At 38.3% G+C, this 16,457-nt stretch overlaps 1 protein-coding gene across 2 annotated transcripts in view; it reads right to left on the reverse strand.

Moving 5' to 3' along the window:
• The window catches only part of LOC309415201 (WD repeat-containing protein 7), a gene marked incomplete at both ends in the record, with an annotated part of 132,723 nt that extends 123,439 nt beyond the window's left edge, over window positions 1-9,284 (reverse strand). The window contains 5 exons of one of the 2 annotated variants that reach the window (XM_082012652.1): window positions 1,868-1,944; window positions 3,820-3,994; window positions 4,543-4,621; window positions 7,843-7,949; window positions 9,123-9,284. In XM_082012652.1, the coding sequence (XP_081868778.1) occupies window positions 1,868-1,944; window positions 3,820-3,994; window positions 4,543-4,621; window positions 7,843-7,949; window positions 9,123-9,281 (597 nt within the window). The remainder of the gene's footprint in view (window positions 1-1,867; window positions 1,945-3,819; window positions 3,995-4,542; window positions 4,622-7,842; window positions 7,950-9,122) is intronic. The other variant, XM_082012651.1, reaches the window with a different exon arrangement.
• Between the last annotated feature and the right edge of the window lie 7,173 nt (window positions 9,285-16,457).

The raw sequence follows: 16,457 nt of genomic DNA on the forward strand, positions 1-16,457 counted from the left end.
TAAGTGCTCAGACAGTGTGACAGCAACCAGCATCTGAAGCTGAGTTTCACAGAAAACACAGAAACACAGCACAACATGCAGATGGAAATTGGATAACAAGAAAATACCCAGCTGATTCTTTTTCTTGCTCAGGTTGAACTTAGGAACATGGCAGAGACCATGTGATGGAAAAGGGACTATGCTGTTTCATAAGATGCTAGATGGCTAACTTCTAAGGAAAAATCAAACACTTGTAGAAGTTATTATTCTGTTATTCCTCATAAGACAACCTGCAAGAACATGTGGTATCCTCTTTTGTCACTTAAGTCTAACAAATTCCCCAGCTGGACAGATTAGTGTTGCCTATTTAGTATCATCAGTGTCAATGAATTACCTTGCATCCAGATAATCAGCCAAAAAACTAAGCAGATTCAGCTCACATTTCATTCTTTCAAGGTTCCCCATATCCCAGATAGACTAGACTGTGATAAGATCCCATTTAGTTATGTCTTTGTGTTTCTTACTTTCATAACAGCCAATACTCCTCACTGCTCACAGTTGCCTTTTAAAGTGAAACTGTTAAATGTGATGTTAGCTGAAACATTATTAGCTGCATGAGAAGGGTTTCCAGAAAATGCTTTGAGAGCAAACATACTTTCACCAAGTTTGAAACTATGAAACAAAGGTGAATACCACCTCCAGCCCTGACAGGGCCAAAAGCAAGGAATCCTTTATATTGGTCTTCCAAGCTAATGCAAACTGTGTTGCTTTTGCATTATAAATATTCTGGAAATAAACACATTCATAAAAAAATAGTTCATTTATATATCATGTTATTTTCCCGCTGCTGGGAAACCACGACATAAACACCTATAGTCGGGTATATCTTTTACAAGAGGTTTCTGCAAACAGCTAATTTGCCAGAGGTCTACGAGTCATGTATCAAATCTCCTTTAAGACTTTTATTCATTAGTAAACAGGAAGGCAGGAACTGCCAAATAACAAAGCAAACTGTAGGTAATCCAACACTGCACTTATCTTTCTCAAAGAAAATACTACATTTAATAATAAATAAAATTTAATACTAAATTTATTAATAATAGTAATATAGTATAGTATAATAAAACTATAATGAAAAATTTTTAGATGTTAAATGTAGATATCTTTAAGAGCACAAGAAATGTGCCGGAGAACTTAATCTTAAAAACGAAAGTACTGTGATAAAGTCACTCCTATAATGGCACCACCACATTAAGACACACACTTCCTGTGCAGTACAGGGCAAGCTTTAACTCTGTGACTTATTTCTTCTACCTGTACTATACAGAGTAAACATGTATTTGTTAGCATCATCTCTTTCAACTAATGAGTACTTTTATACGCAAGACCTTGCAGTGTAAGTTTTGCCTGTACTGAGTAAAGTTATGCATGCAGTACAGCACCTGTATCAGTTTGGAAAATTAAACATTACTGTAACATTCTTTGTTACTAAATTCCCTTTGGAACTCAAAAGTCCTGTGAAATGTAGTAGAAGATGACTTCACAAAAGAAAAGTACTTTTAAAGAGGGGGGAAAAATTAAAAGAAAAATATGTGTACAGAACATTTGTATATTAACACAAATCATTACATGGTACAAATAAAAAAAAAATTTAGAAATCAGAGATTATCCTAGTCATAATTTTGATAAGCCAAACATGAGAAAGATTAGGAGTTCTGCTGGTAACTTGAAGAATCAGCAAAGCAAAATCAAGGAAGTTGATTTTCAAATGGCAAAGAGGAAAAAAAGGTAGTATCACTAGGTAGCCGGAAGAACAGGAAACAGCATTAATAGAAGTTCTCCCTTCATCACAACAGGAAATATCATTAATTCAGAAACCTTTGTTTACCTGCATCCGACTAACTTCAGAGGTTATTATCCACACTTTCAGGATGCCAGTCACCGAGACTGCTACAACAGTATCCTCTGGGGAAAAACAAACATTAGGCTGGTAAGTACAAGGTGGTCTTCATTTTGTTGCACACTTGCGCATATCCGAGTACAAAAATGTACTGAGAGTACCTCAACATGAAAGTTTATCAAAACATTCCTGAAGTGTTTGCTTTGCAAAGAGGTATTCCAGAAGCACACATGCACATACACAAATTCCATGGTTTTGCGTTTACAGTCTCATTCCCTTCTCTCTTAATTAATACTAGGGCTCAAATTAAATGGGGGAGGGGAAGTCACAGTTGTTTCTAGTACGACTATCAGACACTGTGTGTTATCCCATCACTCTCCCCACAGGCAAGAGGGGATTTCTTGCTTATGCCTAGCTGCCTGCCCACAGCAGCCTGCGGGGACACTGAAGTTGCGTGGGGAGTATGAATTTTAACATATTCTAGTTGTATCGCTGCCCAAGCATCTCTTGACTGTGGGTTCCCAAAGGGCATCTCTGTAAAGTTACTCCACTACAGTCATTACCTTCACGAAAGAAAAAGGTATATCAAGTGCTAGTCAAACTTTCTAGACATTCCTGTTTCTACCAGACAAGTCTGGTGTAAGACCAAAATCCAAGGGGTAACTTCTTGATTACAAAAAAAAAAGAAATAAAATTAAAGGCAGTATCAGGAAACACTTAATACCAGAGTTCACTTCCAATTGTTCCAGCAACTTAGATGTTGTGGGGACAGCATCTGAGCTTTCCCAGTACAGGACGTTGTCAACACTCAGTATACAACTGCCATCAGCCTTAATTCAAGATAAAAGTCAGGATTTTCTTCCTTAGCGTTTCCCAAACCTCTTGGGAATTATGGTCTCCACAACAAGAATACCTGAATGCGACACCCCTCCTGCTCAGCTGTCAGAATTTAAAGCGTAGCAAATTAACACAAACTAGCAGAGCAAAACAGATGCACAGACAGGTATCACTTCAAACTGTGTCAACCAACCCACCACCGAACATAAGCCTACTGACATTCCTCTCCACTAAACTGACTGTCATTACACTTAGAAGTTCCTCCCTCTACAGTCTTCAGGCTTTTTAATCCTATTGTGTACTTTAATCAGCACATTCCTTAAACACGTTTCCCACAATAATAGCTTTGAAAATGTTACCACAGTGCTTTCTATAAAGCTACTAATTGCAAAGAAATACTCGTGGTATGTATCTTCTCAAAAATTATAACGTATAGTTTGCCAAATGATCTCAAATGTATTCTACACATCACGTTAGTAATGCAGATGACAGCCATAGCATTTAGAGTGCTTGTACCCCTTCCTTCAGTCTTGTGCCAGTTTCCAGGCTCTAGCTGTCAGAGTGCTCTCCAGATCTCTTTCCCAATTCTCAAAGAGAAAACAAGTTATCACCTTAGTGGAAAGCGCTTTTATTTAAACAAACAAACAAACAAAACAACAAAAAACCCACACAAACGAAAAACACACTCTTCTTATAGGAAGGTTCCTTGTCCTTCAGGTTTCAGCACATGCACACGCTGAAGATGACAGAACTCAATCTATTCACTAGGTGAGCCTGGATCCTGTCAAGTGTGCACACAGAGTGGTGGCTAAATTTTAGGTTCTGTTCATGAGAAAGCAGTTACATTTTAGCCAGAGCCAGAACTCCCATTTGACGGAACAACAATAGAGACAATACTGCATAGATAATAACCTAGCCTCTTTTTCAGGGACTAGAAACAACTATGTATGCTTTGCTTTTCTGTAAGGGTTAGTGCTTGCTGGGTGTTGTCCAAGTTCACAAGAAGTAACAGTCTAGCTACTCCCCAGGTTCTTGGAAAAGTTGAAAATAGCATTTCTCTTAAAGGGAGGCAAAGACATAATAAAAGCAACTAAAATAATTACCTTGTGTTCTATCGGATCTAATGATAGTCATGGAGCTGATCCAGTCAGGGGATATCTTTGATAATAAAGAATAAAGAACTTCAAGGCTGATGGCATCCACAACAAGAATTTCTGGATAATGTCCATGGCACAATAGTCTCCCTTCACGCTGAGTCCCAACTGTAAACTGATAGAACTAAATGGATATTAACAAAATACAAAAGTTACACTCCTTCTGAGACATTGATTACTTCATTTTTAATCAAAACCATGACTTCCTAAGTATATTCTAATGCCTGTATGTTTAAAAATTACTGCACTGATGAGGAGAACTTTTTGCAGAGGCCTCCTTTCTCCTGTTACCCTTCCAAGGCAATCCTTGCCCTGTACACCCAGCTCCTGTAGCTGACAAAAGCCTGCCTCAGCCTTCCCTGCTAAGATCATCCTCATGCTCCCACTTCCCCTGGCAGTACTCCTCCAAAAATCTTCTCCCTTTCCTCCTTTCTTTCCAGCCTCTCTCATTAATTATGATACATTTTTTCAAATGCTGAGGCACACACGTATTTCCAGCTTTAGGACATTTGATGATACAGCACAAACTATTTATGGGATACTTCAGTATGCATATAGTGTCATTATTAAGCCTAAAAAGAAACCAAACAGCCTTGTTTTGATAACTAATCTACAGTTATCTATGCTTTACAATGTAGAAGAGGTCCTCTGAAACATACACAAAGTACTAACCTGTATGCCAGTATGTGTACAGGCTAGTTTAGTAAACTCTATGCATCTCCCATCATTCACATCCCACAGACACATCTCCCTAAAATAGAAAAGGCAAATTAAAACTACACGGAAAATATTTCAGTCTTCCAAGGTTTTAAAAATCCTTTACACTGGAAGAAACTTAACCATTTGAACAATTTGTTAGTGACTATATGGACAGTATTTAGATAAAGAAAACTTTATCAAAATCAACTTGAATTTCCAGTCCTTCTATCTGAATCTACACAACCTCTTCTTCCATAAAAAGATAAGGGGAAACAAGTCAAATGTCAAGGTGCATCGTAAACAAAAAATATTAAGTAAACTCAAGGAGGTAACTGAGAATTTCTCACAAATGTTTCAGGTCATTACATATACTTCTGCCACACGCCCTAAGTCACCCAAAGATTAGCTTGCCTTCTCTGCATTTGTGAGGAAGAAAACAGTATTACAGAAAACAGATCTGTGTCAGATGGCAGTGGGCCCTGTGGGTTTTTCTGAGGGCCCAGGCTGTTAAGACGTAGAAGCATCACCTGCTACTCTTCAGCACTTCTAAGGGCAAACTGAAAGCACTGAGCAACAAACTATAAATAGTACCAGTAGATACTTTTCTGATTTCTGATTCTTATAAGCAAAGATTACAGTTACCCCTATGTATTCATTCAAATTAGCAGCCATTCCCCCATTTATGGTATTTAAAAAATATTACTTTAAAATGTATATTAAAATTTAATCAGAACAGAATCTGCCGGCTGCTTTCTCATCTTTTTCCCCTTTACATCAGATATATCATTTTACAACAAAAAACATATTTTGGTTCAAAATCCAAAGGAAAAGATTACTTAGTACTGAAATCAGTACAAGGTGGAAATTTTAAGTTTTGACACATTCTACTATCAACTTCCATGTTAAGATTATTTAGTCATATTGTTCCCCACCTTTTCCAGATGAAAAACTTCTTTATTTTATTTGGATACGTAACAGACCTACACCTGGCCAGCTACATTTATACAGGCAGAGGTTAAGAAATTTCCTCCCCAACCAGAGTTGATCAAAATCAGCCTCAGCCTGGAGATCCACCTTTTGGGAAACAGCCTTTTAAAAACAAAGCAAATAAAGAAATAAAAAAACTGCAGCCTCACAAACTTCTTTTTCCTTTTACAAGTTTGTTTTGCACAGCAGAAAAGTCTGTCATTCAGTACTTTTGTACTTTTTTGGCTTTTTTTTGTCAACAGCAAGTTCCATGCATCAATGAAAAAGCAACCCTCAAGAACAGACTGATGCTCAGGGAATACCTTGGCAAATACTTTCAGGTTAAATATTTTGCCTAATGAAAGGCAGCAGAGTTGGAAATGTTAACTTTTCAAAGCAAACTTTGAAAAGGCAAAGTGGAAAGGCATGTTTTAAAAAGAAATTGCGCATGCATACCACATTAAAGTGTTCAATGTCTTCACTAGTTTAAGAAGGAATATTATGATGTGTAATTACAACTTCTTTCCAAAATACTGTTATTCTGGAATAAAAGTAACCATCTCCACAAAGAGAGCTAATCCGTTTTAAACCTATACCATACCTCAACACATAGCATTCCCTGTGCTGTTAAGACTCAAGAAAGAGGTGCTAAAAATCAGCAATATTATGAGAAGGCCTGCCATAAGACTTGAGTGAAGGGCAACCCATCTTGTTCAATGCAAGTTCATTGAGGAAGACAATTCATTTATAACTGAAGTGCTGGCACCTCTACTTAGGAACTCAGAAACTATTCTAAGCTTGATAACAGCAGTAATTACTCCAACTCCCTGAATGAAAACTAGGCTCATATTTTTGGGGAAAAAAAGTCTCCTGCCTTCCAGAATGATACTATCAGAAGACCAAGACCATGGCCTGTTTCCTAGAAACTGCTCACTGGTAACGAGGACTCGCTTTCATATAGCCAGCCAGAGTACGAGTGCATACACAAGGACACAGGGAATGCATCCTCCCACTTGCAGGGGCTGGCCTGGGCTCACGAACAACTTTGTTTACTGCTGTCTGGCCTTGAAGAGCTCTTGAGAAAGCACCGGAAGATGTCTCGGTGAGGGCTCCTCATCTCTGCAAGGCTGTTTAAGCTGGGCCCTCTTCCCGTCCGGCCTGAGCTATGCTGTGCTGCCAAGCATGGCTCCAGCTCCTGCCGGCTACTAACGCCCAGGGGCATGGGGAAAATCTCTCCACAGTGGGAGGGGAACTGAATTCAGACAGCAAAAGCTACAGCATGAAACTGCAGTAGGACAAGTTATTTAGCCAGCTGAAAGTGCTCTCTCAGCAGAGGGTAGTCAGTTACTAAAGATCCTGTACTCAGCTTGGGGTAGAGGATGGGAAGGAGAAGACGTGGAGGGAAATAACACGTGAGTTAATAAACCGCAAAACTAGTTGGCCCCAAAGCTTTGACCTGCAATTTATCAAACTGTGCATCTTCTCCAGAAATTAGCCAAAAATCTAGGCTTAAATGTGAGTGTACAAAGTATATTTAAAAGTTAGAATAAGATTTTATTTTCTTCAAATTACCTGACTGCAATCCCCATTTATGTCAATTGCATGAGAAATCCTTCCCCCTTCCACCCTCTAAACAGTTGCTCTGATTAGTAAATAAAACCACTTAAAAATAAAATGTTTTTGACTTCTTTTTCTTAAGGATAAAAATCAAACATTACAACAGAAATACAGAAAAATTGTGTGACAGGTTGCCATTTGAAACATGTTAGGAATCCTTTCCTGCCAACAAGCTACAGTACAACTCAAGCTTGCTTTCACTCAAGAAACAGATCTTGGATAAGCTGAGAAAAAGGTGCAAAATACAGATCTACTGTCAACTGAACTGACCAACTCACTCAAGCAAAAAGATGACAGAAAGCACAGAAGTGCCTTGCTTGACTGAAGGAAACAACGTCACACATCTCACTGCCCATCCAAACATAAATCACACGCAGTGCTCCACATACTGCTTTACGTACAACATGCAGCATCCTGCCGCCGCCTCCCAAGGTACAACAAACATCAGAGGAAGCCCTCCAGCATCACCGGCACTTCCCTATGCTCTTTTCAGGCCACGAATCCAAAATTCACACCACACTCAGTATCTACAGTGCAGAAGTACCACCATTTGGACACCATACTAGGCATTATACAGAGACATTATACTTAGTAAAAAATACTGTGTATGTAAACAAACTGATCTCTCCTCTACCCTCAATTTCCATTTTTTAACAGATCTGCATATTAATAAATCCTCAGGAAACTCACCCGCTTTCTGATGCGCTCACTATATACTGCTTTTCACTGGAAGCAGAGGCCTTTGATAAACAAGTAATTGAGGCTGTATGACCAAACAACAGAGCTCTGGGATTAATCTAGAATCAGGGAAATAAAATGTGAAGTAAAAACAGCATAGGCACTATTACTTAACCAGAATATACGTATTCCAGATATCCATTTTACCTATTATATAAATATATGTGTGTTAATACCTATATACACACAATTAGCATAGCAGCAGATATATAATCTTAAGAGTTTGCACAGAACGCTGCTATAGTAACATGAAAAAAGTTTCTGCCTAATACCATAATGCAAATTTGTGAAAAAATGCATTTTGCAAACTCATGCTATCTATATTTTTAAATCATAAACTGAATTTGGCCCAATTTGAATGAAAAAATTGTGTTGTACTGCAACAATAGCTTTCTCCCCCAATCAAGTATAGTTCACAACTCTATATATTCATAAATAAGTTTAATCTATGCATGGGCTTTACATAAAGATAAAAAAGAAAACTGCCCTTTATTTGTCCTTTCTAGAAAGAATTAGTTGCTTTCTCCTGGTCTCTCTTTTTAAATACACCAGACAAACATAATTTATGGGGGTAACTCAGAGATTTTTAGGTATTCAGTGAAGCATGCTGCCTTTTTTTTTCTCTCCCCTCAAAGAAAGGATTGTTTTGCTATTTCATTCCAAGAGTTTAAAACTCTTTGTACCAAGGCAAACTACAAGATCATATTCAAAACAGACACTTGCAGGTTTCTACTGCACGGCAGCCACTGGCATAAAACAATTAATCATCAACCTTTACCTCTGCTACTAGGCTTTTTTCTCTTTCAGCTTTCAAGGAAAAAAATGGTTGAATAAAAAAGAGAACTTTTAAAGGTTATTAAAGTACAGTCCTCTGATCACTGGCATCTGTTTTCACAAAACAATATTAAGCAGCTAAACTTGAGATTAGCAACCAGTTTAGAGCAGTTCCGGAAAAGAGGAAGTAATTACTTAAAAAAAAAAATTACTGCAGGAGCAGCAATAAAGTTCAAGAGCAAAAGTGTCTCTTGCTAGTCTGAAATATTCACTACAGGAAGCATGTAGCGTCAATACAGGGCTCATAAGAGGGAAGAAGAAAGGACAGGCGAACAGGGTGTAGAAAGAACTGAAGACCAGAATGGATACTATAATATCAAAGAATAAAATCACACTGGCGACAATGGTACACACCTTAAACACAAATAAAATTAAGATTATACAGACTTTAGTCTTACCTCTAAATCCAAAGAAAGGTCCCAGAGACATATTTGTCCATCGTGGCATCCTGTGACAATGACTGACGCGTCCTCCATGAGCAGCAGGGTGGATATGCAGTGCGTGGGGGCTTTGCGGCCCCACAAGACGATGGGCAGAACAAGGCTGTTTCCTGCCATTTTGCTTTCACTCCTGCCAATGTAATCAAGATAATAAATATTACATCTCAGCAGGTATGCCATTCCTGCACTTAGCACATTCTTATCCTCGCAAAAACTTTAAAAATTGGTCTGAAGTAACTTCATAAACTTTTTACACAAACGAAACATAGTCACCATGTATGCCACTCTTCAAATAAATTACAGTATACAATCTCACCCCTACTCTCATCAGAGAATGCATTCAACTTCGTATATGGATCAAATACAATTCTTTGTGAATTGAAAAAAACACAGTGAACTGCGATAGGATTATAACCTCACAATTTTGACTTCTTACACATTTTGCAAAAGATACTTTTCAAAGTGGAATTTCCCTACATGTATAGGTACCAAATATATATCCCTATGCACGCAGGTACTTTTGCCACAATCACTCCTTTTAGAACAATTTTGAAGTAACAAATGCTTTAAGTCCAGGGCCGCAGCAGCTATTATATGCCCGATAGTAGGGTTCATCCCCATCTGCAAATGCAATCACCTTTAGTCAAAAATAGGCTCTGGAGCTTTCTATAGACAACGATGCACTTACCAAAAATACCGTTCTGTTAGAACAGTGTCACACTGACATAGCTTTTTCAAATGGATATTTGTGTCAGAATATGTAGTACCCTGCATTAGGTGAAATTAGAGGGAGAAAACATTTTCAAGGTTAACGCCACTCCTTAACTCATACTCTTACTCTGATAGTTCATACCACCTCTCACACAGCTAAAGAGGCTAACTAAACAAACAAAAGCCAATTAGAAATAGAAATAGTGTAATTAAAAATGTATGTCAGTTTTGAACCTTTCAGTTTCTGGTTTCTAAGCCCGAGTGGTAAATGTTTTCAAAGTGTCGCCTCTCTAATGTCGGTGGCTCAAGATTTACTTCTATAGACTGCCTTCTAGGATTAGCAGAGACAGATGCAAGCAAAAGCTCCTTAGATGGGGTGATGGAAAAGGAATGAGAACAGGCAATATCAAAAGATGTGCTTTGAGGGGAAAAAATCCTTACTAGCATTATCAACACTATTTAGAACTAAGGAAAGCTAGGAAAGAAAGAATACAGCAAATACAGACCACTTCTGATGCTCTCTCATTTCTCCACCGCTACCAACCACCATGAGCCCAATCCCAAACCAGAACTGAAGGGATTTAGAGACTGAGATTCAACAAGCAGGCACTGACTTATTCCTGCGACACCCTGCACTATAGCACTTCAGGATCCACTAGATGTGCACAGTAGCACTAGATGTGCTTATTAAATATGTGAAGGTAGTTTCAATCACTGTGATTTGCCATCTGAACAAGATTCTGGGCACTATCCAAGAAGAAATAGATGCAACACTATCTTCACAGCAACATTTAGTATCCTATAAGTATATTGACACAAGTAACATGGGAAAATTTTTATCTGTCAAAGCCAAAATTTTCTTGGTGACTGGGAAATAGAGAACAACAAACGTGTTTGAATCGTAACTTCAGAGAGGAAGAAATGATAGAAATTCAAGTTGCAGTAATAAAAACCAGTTAGGAGGATTAGCACAAGATTTAAACACCAAAACAAACCACTGTTTTTGTTATCAGCATTCTGAGCCTGCCAGCCACTTCAGTGTTTTGATTCTGTACAATCCTTGAATGTGAGTTTGCTTATACTGATGTTGTCAATGGCTGGGCAAGGGTGGATGCAAGCAGCAGCTCTGGGAACTGCCTGCCTCCTTGCCTGCCTGCACCCCCCTGGCAGGGAACACAAGAAAGCCCACGCACAGGGAAAGGAACTAGTAAATACAAGGCTTTCTTCTGCTTTCCAGGTAACCAGCTGAGCTCATAACTCATTTGGGTATATTTTTATGTATATTCTGCAAAAATGCTGGAATTTAAGTTATAGTGCAATTCTACTAACGATAAGTTTATATAAGAAGTACGTAAGAGCTATTCCAGTTACTATTACTCTCTCAGAAACAACTGAAAAATGATATGTGTAACCATCAAGCAGAGAAAATATGTCAAGAATTACTGATGTTTTCTTATTGGTCTCTTATTCCGGATTCAAACAGAGTTGTAGGAGTTACGCCACTCCACTGCGGTAAAAGTTTTAGTTATATAAAGTTATTGCTTGGAGAATTTTGTGATAAATGAATGGGCAAAATGGTTGTACTAAATAAATAAAAGAAATGCTCCTTATATACTACCTTGCAGAGGTTTATGTTCTGAACTTACTGCAGCTCAAACCACAGCAGAACTTCCAATTTAGAGGTGTAAAAACACAGCAAACAGGCAAGATTGACTGAAGAAATATCTTTTAAAATGTGTATTTTCCTGCCTTTCTAGAGATACATACATATTCTTCTAGGCTGAACAATCCGGCAATATTTGCATTTGTTCACAGATATGTAAACCTATTTTACAGCACTTCAGAGGAGGGAAAAAAATTCTGAATTATGACAAAGGAAGAATAAAGGTCATCCTGAATCCAAGTCGGGTTCACTAGAACTTTACTTCCCCACTGTGATAACCACAGTTCTGCTGGTGTCCCCGTGATACTCTGATCAGACAACCGCCATGGTTATACGGAACTAACTAGCAAACCTAGTGGAGTCGTGCTAAGCCTCTGCCCAGCTACTGCCAACCACCACAAAGCAATCCCGCCTGCCCTTTTAGCAAAGGGAGCACAAGCATGAGCTCCAGATTTCCATGGAAGTTGTGGGAACTTAATCAAACTTCTGTTCCACTGAAAACTATCACGCAAGGTTTGGTGTCTCCCCTTTAAGACAAACTCAGATTTGATATAAGCAGAGGCAACTACAGAGACCTTGATTGTACCAGCCACGAACTTGACCTTTTGATCTTACAATACCCTGGCCATTCCTAGTGGTGACTCCCACACTTAAACAAGTGCTTTCTGTACCAAAAATACCTTCTGTTTCAGAACATTGTTTTTTACAATACTACATGAAGTTTAACATAAATTAATGTAATCTCATATGTATGAAAATTACAGTGCGATTTCTACAAGAAAGTATTTTTTTAATTAATTTTGACCAATGCTGCCTGTACTCCTAGTGCAACCAACCTCTGCAGCCAGAGAAATCGAACCTGATAATGTACATGGAAAAATGGGGGAAGGGAAGGCAGCAAGAGCAGTGTAATGAATAGCTAAGTATGACGAACCGTAAAACACCTTACAGGGCCAGATAGAGGTACTCGAACTTCCGAAAAGTGAGAAATGCGTTAAGGTTTTTTCACAAAATCTGTAACATAAAGGCAGTAATTTCACTTACTATGAAATGTCATTTTATGCCAACTCTTTTCTTGCATCCAATTGGACTATCTTTATTAACAACTACTTATTTTAGTCAGAGTTGTTATTTAATGGATAAGTATAAATAAAGACCAACAATCAAGCAGTTGCAATCTACTGCAACATCCTAAAAGCTGCCCTGGAATTAGTAGTTGTAAAACATGCCTGTAAATGTAGTGTTAATTGTTATGCAATGATAGATCAATTGTTCTGTCTGGGCCATCACAATACAGAACCGTTAAATAATTTAAAAATTTTAAAGAACATGGTGACATTACTAAGAGCTACAATTCTAAAAATACTTGATTTAAGAGTGAAATTACCATAAAAATACAGTGAAAAACAGAAATAAAGAGTTGAGATGTAATACAAAAACATGCAATCATAAACAAGAACAAAAATCACCATCTAACTCTTATCACCCAGTTTTTGTAATGAAATAAAACAAAGGACACACTAGGAAAGGTAGGGAGAGACAGAAATTTCTTTGCTTTATATATATTAAAGCACTTGAATACCAATCACGGTGCAATATTCTTTACTGAGTGTTTTTCCCTTGCTACCTGCAAAAAGCTCCCTTCAGCAGCTCCACTATGGTGGAGCAGAAATGCAAAACTGCCTAGATTAATCCTGAGAGATGCCACAACGGCAGCCCCCGCAGGTAACACACAGCATGCTCCTCTCACCCCCGACTAGAACACACGCTGGTTCACGGTGATCTCAAAAGCACTTGTTCGACCACACTTCCTCCAAGGGTGTTTTTTTCATGACAGTAAATAGGGTTTGATCAGCAGTGTGATCTATGCACTAAGTTTTAATGGATAATAAAGCAATCCATCAATAATTTCAGAGATGAAAAATGTATGAGGAAAAATGCTGGTAAGCAATGTAAAAATACGTTCTCATTCCTTTCCTGTTGCTCACAGTTCAGGGACCAAGTCACAGTATTTACATGTCACCTGATTGCTTCAGCAATGCAAATGGTTGCACTTTTGAACAAATACAGAAGATCCCCTACCAGGGGATAAAATTGCTCCTTGAAATTTTGCAGTCAGTTTAATGCTCTTCCAAACTACTGATAAAAAAAACTTTAAAATCAATAGCACTATAAATATATACTTAAACTGAATTTTCAAAAGGAACATATAGGATATTACAACACACAACAGTATTAGCACATATAAGTAACTTAATGTATTTTATATTTTCCATGCAGAGAAAGCACTGAAAACATCAACAGCAAAATACTTTCTAAAGGCTTACAGATATTCATATTTCAAAACTTTTATCTAAGAGAAGCAGAATTCTTAAAATATTTCATATCAACCCTTGGGAGAGAGAGCAAAAAGAAAAACTACCTCTTTCCTTCTAGTTTTTTATTATGGTACCGCAATGCCTTCATTAAAAACTTCGTTTTCAGGAAGTACCACAAGCTCATTTTAACAGCTGAAGACTTCAGTCTACAAAGAACAACCCTTCTCTATCATTGGCAAACACTGAATACATCCCCCGCAAAAACCAAAACTCACTCACTGTCTGTAAGCAATCAATAACTTTTTTACATCAATGATCACAAACTGCAGCAGCAAATAAACACTGTACAACTAACAAATGGTCAAAAAGCACACAGTGAGTCATTATAAATGAAATCCCACATTCTAGTCATTTATACCTTTCAAGAATAAACTATTTTTGCAGAAAAGGGAACTGGAACTTTGAACTGGAAAATGGAGATGTCAAACTGAGTTGAGTTCTTCCTGCTTAATACCCCTCTGTCTTCATCGGGATTGTTAAGTTTTTCTCTGTCACTTCCGTGAGTGCCAGAATCCCAGTTTCCTTCCTCCAAACTCCCAATAAAAGAATGGGTTGGTGTTACTGCATGTATGTAGGGGGGTATGTGTGTATATAGACATGTGTATATACAAATGCATACCTGTAGTTATTTTACTTCACTTTCAAATTACCTGTCTCAAAGAGACAATACGCAGGTGCAGGGATGTGGGAAAAGACCCTCCTGAAAAGACTTGACAAAAGTGGAGGCTCTCTTTTTCATTCTCTGCCCCACAACACAGGATCTCTTCTCTCCCTCATATTTGCTTTTTCATAAGGTGAAAGTTGCAATGTAAATCACAGCAGCACTCCCATTTGCAGTGCCTTAGGAAGTTATTTCCACTCACATCTTTGGAGTCAAAGCCCCTCTTCTTCAGTCCCTTTGCACAACCCTGAACAAACCCATAGTCTCTCAAATCCCCTCTAAAGCTGGCCCTTCCGCTATTTGCCTACAGCGGATAACCGCTACTTACACCCATGCGTCACCATCTATCTCTCTGAGGGTGTACCAGAACAGTCCAGAGCAGTGAGGCGTGTTTCGCCAGGCAGAACAATTAGAGAAATATAAAATAAAGATGTGTCTATTTTTTTCATTTAAATGGAAGTATCCTAGATGTCCAGTTTTCTGCTGCTGTATCTTTACCTAACTGCAGACATGAAGGCTGAACCACCCTGGCAGCCCTCCACCAGATCACTCCAACACACCAACAGCTTCCTTGTACCAGGAAGCCCCAGGCCGCACACAGTACCGCAGTGCAGCCTCCTTTTCTTGACCGGCTGGCCACAGCCTTGCTAGTACAGTCCAGCATGCAACTCTCTTGGCCACAAGGACACACAGCTGCTTCCCTACCAGGATGCCCAGCTCCTTTTCTGCAAAGCTGCTGTGCAGCCCGTGTGCCATTTCAGATCCAGGACTTTCCACAGCCACCAGGGACTTCGCGCCATCACCACGACCTTCCAACCATAGAGAGCAGCCTCCCAATCACATTAGCCACTCTCTGCTCCTACAGATTTTTATCTTCCCTGTGAAAACCAAGGCAAAAATGGCGTTGAGTACCTCAGCCTTTTTCATGCTTTCGTTACTAGGTCCACTATATTGTCAAAATATAAGCCAGTTAGAGATATAGACAAATACATCTCAGCTATGCTCTTTGTATTTGAGGAGGAAGTGATACTTTAGATTAGCAGATGATCCAAAAAAAGTAAAAAAATAATATGCTGATCTGGTAGAACAGTCAAGTGACTCTTTCAGCTGCACTATTTAAGGCTGGTATTTAGGCAAATTTCATAATCTGGGATAAATTCCTATTTGAGTAAAGCTATTAAACTGATTTCTTATGTACAACATATTAAATACTGAATCAAAGACTCACATAAACATCTTTCAAGCCATCGTCCTCTAAACACTAACTAGCACTTTCAGGACTAGTAAGCTATGATAAACTATTCACAGCTAACTTATTGAACGAAATTACAATCAGAAAACATAATAGTAATGTCAAATCAAAGTCTGATGATGAAGTGACAAGGCAGATGCATAGAAAATTTTCAAGTTAACAGTAGCTTACGTTCAATACAGTCAGGAGAATGACCAGGTAGGATAGCCACAGGTATAAAGACAAAGGTCAGATGCACAGTCAGAGGGCTTTATAACAATTGTTTCTATAACAGATTAAAGATAGAGTCATGTAATTTTTTTGTTCCTCTACTTTATCTGTCATATAAAATAAACCTAATATGCACCAATCCAGAATAACACCCAAAAAAACCGATTCTGCATACAAACCACAGCAGGACTCAAAGCCTTTATCATATGGGTTATTAGCTTCTGCCACAACTCACGCTTGGAAGCGAATTCCAGTATTTTTAAAAATGCTTAGTGTTCCTGTCCGTTCAGTTTTCACACATACTTTTACCTTTCCAAGTGACAGCAACAGACAGGCAAAAAAATAATAAATCCACAAACCTTCCTCCACCTGTATACAAACTGTTCCTGTTGAAGGAACATTTTATTTGCAATTTCCT

Source organism: Phaethon aethereus (genome assembly GCF_964289735.1).
Source record: "Phaethon aethereus genome assembly, chromosome: W".
Classification (NCBI taxonomy): Eukaryota; Metazoa; Chordata; class Aves; order Phaethontiformes; family Phaethontidae; genus Phaethon; species Phaethon aethereus.